Here is a 7,962-nt window from a genome sequence, read left to right on the forward strand (position 1 = left end):
ACAAGGCTGTTTCTTGCACTCGGTTCTAATGTGCGAAAGCCCCGCTCACCCACCCTGCAGTCCCCGAGGCGGTTTCTCCCCAGGCCCCATGTCTCCTGTGTGTGCCTGTGGTTCTGTGATGGTCCCTTGTTGGGCTCCTCTCCCTCTTCCTCGAGTCACCGTCAGGTCTGCCGAGTCTTAGGGATGTCTCTCTCATGCTGTCTTCTCTCAGTTGCCCGCGCACAACTCTTACAGCATTGCCGCTGTGAGTTTTTGCTCGTCCTGTCAGCTCACTCCTTTTGGTCTTACAGTCCAGAGTGTGACAGCCTTGCCCCAGCTGTGGCATTGGGTCCCTCCACTGAGATGGAAGGGGCAGAAGAAAAGGAGGTGGTTGGCTCTCCCTGGTAGATGCGGGCAGTGGTACAGACTGGGGGAGTCACCTCTGTTTGGATACATTTCCCCCAACACATCCTGCCTCAGAATTCAAAGCATTGCAGATGTCAGAGCCCTGGAGCCCATCCCAAGATTGGGTGCTGCCTCCGTAGACTCAGAGCTGCTTTCTGTGGGCATGGCAGCCCAGTGGTCAGAGGCCTTCCTCCCCCTTAGACTACCCGAGGTTAGTTTTCCCTGGAGCACATGTGTCTATGGTGACATCATCTTAGAATATTTTACGTGGGTTTGGTTGGTGACCCTGGGTTGTCACCTGCACACCTGGAAGCAGTATCGACCTTGTATTTAACATGGTCTGTTGCACACAGGTAGACAGACCTGTCCAGGGGCTTTGGGCATTTTTGAGGAGGGAGTCCAACACCCAAAACCCTAAAGGCCACTGTATGGTAGTGCCCATATGTCATCACCTTCCCAGTAAGGCCTAGAGGAAGAGGGAGCAGTCCCCACCCCGTGAGCCACCCCACCAAGGGGAACGCGTGTTCCTCCTCAGGCCACACACCCAGCACCGGGTCTGCTCCCGTGCAGCTTCCATGCTGAAAAAAGGACTTAATTCATTTGTAGACTTTGTTTCCCTTGTTTCTGCTTTTCCATTTCTTGTATTTTTTCTTTTCCTCCCGTTGTTCCTTTCTCACTTTTTATGCTTTTTGTCCTTTGCTTGTTTTTTATTTCACCTTTGTTCTGGCCCTCTCCACTTCCAAACTCCCCCTCCTCCCCTCCTCCTCCTTTTTGTCTGTCTCCGTCTCCCCGTCCTCCTCCTCCTTGTTTGGTCCTTTTTGAAGTTGAGCCCAGTGGCGGGACTCCACGGCGTAGACCTCTCTCCTTCTGCCCTTGCTGTGTCCAGGAAGGTAACGTACCGCCCTCCTCCCCGCCTCTCCCGGTCGTAGCGCCGCCAGTCAGGCAGGGCCCAGACCCAGCGACGTCTCTGTCTTTCTCGGACACTTGATAGCCCTGTTACAAAACTCCATGAGTATGTGGCAGTTTCTTACAAGGTACAGTATCCCTTTGACGGTCTCAGGGGAGGACTGGGGTTCGGAGTGAAGCCAGAGAGCTTCCAGGCTGCAGCAGAGCGAGCATCCCACGATATCGTGCCACCGTTCGTGGTTGGGCCTTTCTGCCTCCCATCCAGCAGATAGAGGGGCAGGGACACAGGTGGGGCACCTCCCGCCTGTGTGGCAGCAATTTGTGTTGGCAGAGTCGAGGAATACTGTCCTTACAAAGACTGATCTACACAAATGCCCTGAGTCCTTTTCCAAAACAACCACTAAAAGCAAACTTCTCTGCCCTGTGTCTTGCCGAGTGTGTGGTTTTTTTAAGTTGGTCTGATTTGAAGTCTGTTGTGGTGATCAGAGTGTCGTTGAGAAGGCATGTGGGAGGGGAGGGGGAGTGTGGTCATGACTAACCCTTGCTAACCTCTTACTCTGCCTCTCCATGGTGCTCACATGTGACTGTCACACCCTACCATATACTTTGCTCATCGGCTGTGAGCAATCTCTCCCATAGCTCGTGAGCAGTATTTGGATGTCTCCCCGTGGGTTTTTTTGTTCTTGCACATGGGGAAGTGGGAAGGAGGGAGAGACTTCCAGTGCATTCACAGCTTGCTGCACTGGACGGCTTGCATGCCTCAGGGCTCCATCCTCCATGGCCATGTGGGCACACTGTGCAGAGATGCTCAGAGAGGAATGCATGGAACTGAGCTGCAGGCTGCTTTAAAAGCCAAAGAACCAAGTCTATCGGGTTGGGTGAGGAGAGCTTTGGTCCCCAGACACTCTGGCGTGCACTCCACAATAGCAGGCTCAAGCAGCCAGGAGGGAGCTTCCACCCTTCGGAGGAGGATTCAGGGATGGGAGCACAGCCCCGGGAGCACGGCTGCACGTGCACTGGGACACAGTGCACACACTAACCCCTGCTTGCGTGAACACGACTCATTTCTGCTTCTCCAGAGTGTGGCCCTGTTGAAAGACTAACCGGCTGGGGCCTCCTGTGTGTCATGCAAACAATGCAGAGAGAGTTGTCTGAACAAAGTGCAGGGAAGTCAGGTAGAAGGATGCAAGAGAGCAGTGAGTGAGAAGCTTGGTACATGAGGGTCGTCCCCCCGAGGGTGTTTCCATACATTCCTGGGTTTGGTCTTTACCGGGATGGTGCATCCAACCAAGTGACTCGTAAGAGGGAAGGCACTCTGAGAGATTGTGCAGTCAAGCGCCTCCTAACCTGGGGCCCAGGGACGGACTTCAGGAAGCTCTTGAGCAGCCTGGAGGTCTATCTGAAATTGTGGGATGTGTCCGTATGCGTTTTCTAGGAGAGTCTCTGGCTTTCCTGAGAGTCTCACAGTGGTTTGTAATCCAAAAATACTGAAGCACCACAGACAGAATCTGTTTCTGCCCTTAGGCAGGGCCACACCCTTGCTGTGAGCTTCTTTGTGCTCCAAGGAAAAGAAGTTTGTTCCCCCCTTGGGTGGTTCGATTCCTTGGAAAGTTCTTCATTCCGTCCTCCTGCAGTTAAGCCCAGTGGAGTCAGGTACCCCTGGGAAATTTAGATACCCGTCTCATGTTGGTGCAGGGCAGCCCGAGCTAGCAGGAGGCACCAGCCCCAGAAACTGCTGCTAGGATTGGATGAGAGCTGTGAGTGGAGCCTTCTTTAGTCTCTAGGGTCTGCTGGGCTTTCTTTGCCCTTAGTGAGAAACCTGGTACTCATCCTGGGATGTACTTTGTATACCATACAGGATTCGTTAGGAGAGTGTTTGTCAGAAAGCCTGATAGAGCACTGAGTTGAGAAAAGGTATCTTATCTCCCTGGTCCAGATAAAGAAGTGATGAGACATCAGTACCAGTGGCCCAGAGGGGGCCGTAGCCCAGGAAAGAGCTGGATTAACGAGTGTATCTTAAAAGGAGGGCAAAGCACTCAAGGGGCTGGCCCCGTGGCCGAGTGGTTAAGTTCGCGCGCTCCGCTGCAGGCGGCCCAGTGTTTCGTTAGTTCGAATCCTGGGCGCGGACATGGCACTGCTCATCAGACCACGCTGAGGCAGCGTCCCACATGCCACAACTAGAAGAACCCACAACGAAGAATACACAACTATGTACCGGGGGGCTTTGGGGAGAAAAAGGAAAAAATAAAAAAATCTTTAAAAAAAAAAAAAAAAAAAAAAAAAAAAAAGGAGGGCAAAGCACTCAAAACATACCAAAAGAAAACCGTTGGGCAGGAGAGGTCCAAACAAGCTGCGACCAGGCTACTGAGAGGGTGAGGGCCAGGCCTGGTAAGATGAATGGGGAGCACAGAGTCGGCCAGGCCCCAGGGTAGTGTGGTACCCCTCCCCCCATGGCTGTAGGCAAACTTTGGACCTGGCTTGGGAGTGTTCCGGCAGCATCTTGCTCGGCTCTCTTTGCACATTTGCCCCAGTGTGATGATTCCTGCCGGCGGGGTAGACACAGACAGTCCCTACGCCTGACCCACCCTCTCTCTTGGCAGGAATGGGCAAGAAGGATGACCCCAAGCTGATGCAGGAGTGGTTCAAGCTGGTGCAAGAGAAGAATGCCATGGTGCGCTACGAGTCGGAGCTGATGATTTTGTGAGTGGCCTTAGGTTGGGGACTCAGCTAAGTGGGGACAGTGGCTCAGTGCCTGTCACAGCAGGAGCACAGCTCCTGCCTAATTTAGAAGATGAGAAGATGTGGTCCCCAAGTCACTGTCACTTGTCTTCCTCCCCTCCCTTGCAATCCCAGCGCCCGGGAGCTGGAACTGGAAGACCGGCAGAGCCGCCTGCAGCAGGAGCTCCGGGAGCGGATGGCAGTGGAAGGTGAGAGGGGAGCGGAGGTGAGGTGCATGCGGGGAGCTGGGGTGGGTCTGCTGCTCCTGGCCCCCTGGACCTAATGTCTTCGGGTACTGCACAGATCACCTGAAGACTGAGGAGGAGTTGTCAGAGGAGAAGAAGATCCTGAATGAGATGCTGGACGTAGTGGAGCAGAGAGATGCCCTCGTGGCCCTGCTAGAGGAGCAGCGGCTCCGGGAAAAAGAGGAGGACAAGGACCTGGAGGCCGTCATGCTGTCAAAGGGCTTCAGCCTGAACTGGTCCTGAGCTCCTGCCGGTGCCCTGGCTGGCTGGTCTGCAGCATCTGCCCGACCTGGGCTGGGTTCTCCCAAACCGCCCAGATCCGAGATCTGAGAAGGCCTGGCACCTCCAGGAGTTTGCACTCAAATGTCCACACGCCTCTTGAAAGTGAGCCAAGTGTCTGTGCGGCTGGGAGCCCCAGGTGGAGATGATTACCTGAGATGGCTCAGCCTCCTCGGAAGAGGCCCACCCTGACTTCCCGCTCCAGGGAGAGAGCCTAGAGTGTTTGCCAGATGATGTGGGAAAAGGAGAATCTGCACGCTCCCTGAGGACGTGGTGGCTGGTGCCTTCTTGCACAGGCGCGTTCGGTGAGAGAAGGAAGCAGCCCCTCTCTGCCAGGCCCGCAGCCAAGAGCGCCCCTCGCTGGAGCGCAGGGGCCGCTGGCTTCTCATGCTCCCTGAAGACCACCAAAGAAACAGAGGCGGCTCTCCAGGAAAGCGAGATGTGAACCATGACCAGGAGGGGCAGGGCCAAGCCAGGGCGGCGCCCACCCCAGCATCACAGGGGAGCCAAGGGTGGGCTGGCTCCCAGATTCATTATGCAAGTAAGGAGGACCCTGGAGGGGTCTGCTCCCAGCCCCTGAACCACACACTGGACCCTACGTGGCCAAATGCCCAGGCCTCTCTGGCTGTGGCCTGAGGCCTGTGGATTGTTGCGTTTTGCTTTAATTCACAACTGTTTGACACTGGAAAATGCTGACTTCAGGGGACAGGGGTGAGGCCTGCCTTTCAAGCCCCCAGTTGACAGTGTTGTCACTGTTCCACACTTCTTGTCGGGCAGGAGACAATCTTGTCCTTGGCGTCTTTCCTGTGTTTGCACATTGAAACTCTCCACCACTTCAGACCCTTTTTGTCAGTTAACTTATTTTTTTAATACTTGAAAAGAAGCAACTTCATTTTTATATCTTTACTAGAGACACTGATCGCCCGGCAGCTGCTGCGGGAGTGACAAGGGTGTCCCGCTTGTGCTGCACAGTCTCACCGCACGCCGACCACAGGCTCGCCATGTTGCCTGTCCTGGGCCTCCTTCAGTGTCTCGGGTGGGCGGCCGGGGTGCCCTGCGGCCTTGTGCAGCCCTTGCCCACAGCCCTGTGTTTCCTCCTGCACTTGGTGTCTGGCCCTCTTCCTTCACCCGGCTCCCTGCGTGCGCTCTGGCGCCAGCCTTCATGTCTGCCCCAGCCGCTCATCAGGGATACATTTCAGCACTGCTTGCGGCCAAGCCAGAAGGCACAGATGCCGCTTGTCTCTCCCTGTTGGGACCTTGGCTCTGTAGAACCCATGTTTTTCTCAGTTTTGGTGCCAGAGTTTAACCTCCCACCACACATTTGCTAAAGAAAGTCTTTGGGTAAGCCTCTCCCAGGCTGGCTGAGACAGTATGATGGGACCTTGTAAACCATCCGGCTGGTGAGAGTTCCCTCAGCCCAGCCTCAGCTCCAACCAGAGAGAAATGCACTTGCTGCAGCACATATTGGATTTAGGTTGGTCTCACAGACAGGTAAAACTCCAGCCCAACCTCTCCTTTACCTGGATCTCAATGGGAAGCTGGGGGATGATGAGCACCAGGCAACTGGCTCCTTGAGCCAAACTCTGCTCGGTTCTCCTGGTTCAGCCAGGGACTGGCTGTGTACAGCTCGTAGAACGACTGTCTGAGAACATCAGGCCAGACCGTGCTTGTCCATCCACAGAATTAGCACACAACCCGGAAAGGATTGCCAACAGTGCCAGGCGAATCTGGAAGGATCATCCAGCCAACTGCTGGTGGAGAGGGGCCAGTGTAGAGAGAGCAGAGCCCTCGCAGCCCTGATCGGGCGTCCATGCTGACCGTGGAGCTTCTGTGGGAAACCAGACCGTGCCTCAACTTGCGCATCCATTCTCACCACAAAGGGGCAAAGAACCTGTCTTATTCCTCACTTTGTCCAAAAGCTGCCATCTCTCTCCTATGGAAATCCAGGAGATGTGCTGCTAGCAACTGTCACAGCTCCAACATTCTTCACTTCATGTTTTCTGATGAGGCAGAGTCTCCATTTTTATTCTCTTTTCTTATGAAGGGGGAGAGGAAGGTGTTCTGGATTCTATCTTTAAACCCCAACATTCCAATAAAATTGGACTTGGGACAGGACCTTCCTCGCCCCTGTGGCCTTTTCCCTAAGCCTCTCCACCTCTCGCTGTGCCCAGAGCTGGCCCAGCCCCGGGAGAGTCCCTCACAGCCCCTGCTCCCCCCAGAGCAGGGGGCGGCACACGGTGGTGCTGCAGAGGGATGCAGTGCGTGCCCCAAGCGGCCTGAGGGGGCAGGGGCAGCAGATGTTCCTGTCTGCCCCTGCTGCCTGCCACCAGCACTCGTCAGCCTCGCACGCCCCTGTGTCCTGCCGAAGCACGCGCTGCTGCTGCAGCTCCCAGACAGCTGAGAAGCTTGAAGTCCACCGCCCGCAAGTTCTCCCCAGCTCCCCGCTCCCAGCAGTGTTACGGCTTTGGGTTCTAGTAGAGCACTTTTTTTTAAAGCTCCCATTTTATAACCACTAGTTTGCATTTTATTTTAATACCCTGGTGACATGCTGCATGAAATGTTTTCCTGCTCTGGAAATGTATGCAGCTCCAGCCAGGTTTTCTTCCCAAGAGTGAAGCCCCCTTGAAGGCAGGGGAGCAGGAAACGTGCCTGTCTCTCAGAGTGCCAGAGTCTGAGTGAGCCAGACAGTGGGCCGCCAGGTTCAGTGTCACCAGAGGGATGCAGAGGCACCCCAGCCTGGGTTCGAGGGCCGCCGGCAGTTCCCTGTGGGTTCTGACCCTGCTCAGATGACGTCTTCAGTCCTCTGCCCCCTGGAGCCATCCTCCAGCTGCTTTCAATCCGCAATGATAGACTGTTATTTATCCTTTCAAAAAGAGAAGTTTTTCCATGGGGCAAGAAGTGAAGAGAGTTTAAAGAAAAAAATGTTGAAGGTGGTAACAACTGAGCTACAAAGGGAAACGGGCCATTTTATGCGCAATAAAAGTTTTTAAAAGAAATAGTGTATTTCTTAAGTCATTTTACTGGACGTGGCAGCGAGCCAGGCTGCATCTCCACGTTCCACTGCCCACCTCTTTCAGGTGGGGGGCGTCCACGCAGACCATTATGTATCTAGCGTATGTGTGGGTGAATACAAGGTTGTTTAAAGAACACAGCTTTGTTTAGGTTTGTGCTTCTTTAACTCCTTCATATTATCCTGGCCCAGCCATCAGCTGCTGTCACTGGAGAAAATGTCTGGAGCAACCCATTGTGGTAAGAACCTGTTTGTCAAAACCGGGCCTCAGTACCGTCTTGAAGAGAAGCAGCGTATTCTTTGAAATATTCTCCAAGTCAGGGCCATCCTGTGGTCCTGGCACCCTTCCTCGCCTGGGCTGCTTCCAGGCCTGCCCAAGTCTGTCCTCCAACACAGGCGGCCTGGGAGTCTGCAGCCTCC

The 7,962-nt window shown here is 54.6% G+C and overlaps 1 protein-coding gene across 45 annotated transcripts in view; it reads left to right on the forward strand.

Moving 5' to 3' along the window:
- Window positions 1-7,528, forward strand: part of MICAL3 (microtubule associated monooxygenase, calponin and LIM domain containing 3) — a 199,541-nt gene extending 192,013 nt beyond the window's left edge. For 30 of the 45 annotated variants that reach the window (XR_011539932.1, XR_011539931.1, XM_070618916.1 and 27 more), the window contains 3 exons: window positions 3,891-3,990; window positions 4,144-4,217; window positions 4,312-7,528. Coding sequence is in view for 42 of the 45 variants with exons in the window: in XM_070618916.1 (XP_070475017.1) it covers window positions 3,891-3,990; window positions 4,144-4,217; window positions 4,312-4,496 (359 nt within the window). In the remaining 3 variants the exon portion in view is untranslated. Of the gene's footprint in view, window positions 1-1,208; window positions 1,275-3,890; window positions 3,991-4,143; window positions 4,218-4,311 lie in introns of all 45 variants that reach the window. The other 15 variants (XR_011539933.1, XM_070618878.1, XM_070618879.1 and 12 more) reach the window with 1 other exon arrangement.
- Window positions 7,529-7,962: the final 434 nt, after the last annotated feature.

Source organism: Equus przewalskii, chromosome 5, assembly GCF_037783145.1.
Source record: "Equus przewalskii isolate Varuska chromosome 5, EquPr2, whole genome shotgun sequence".
Taxonomy (NCBI): Eukaryota; Metazoa; Chordata; class Mammalia; order Perissodactyla; family Equidae; genus Equus; species Equus przewalskii.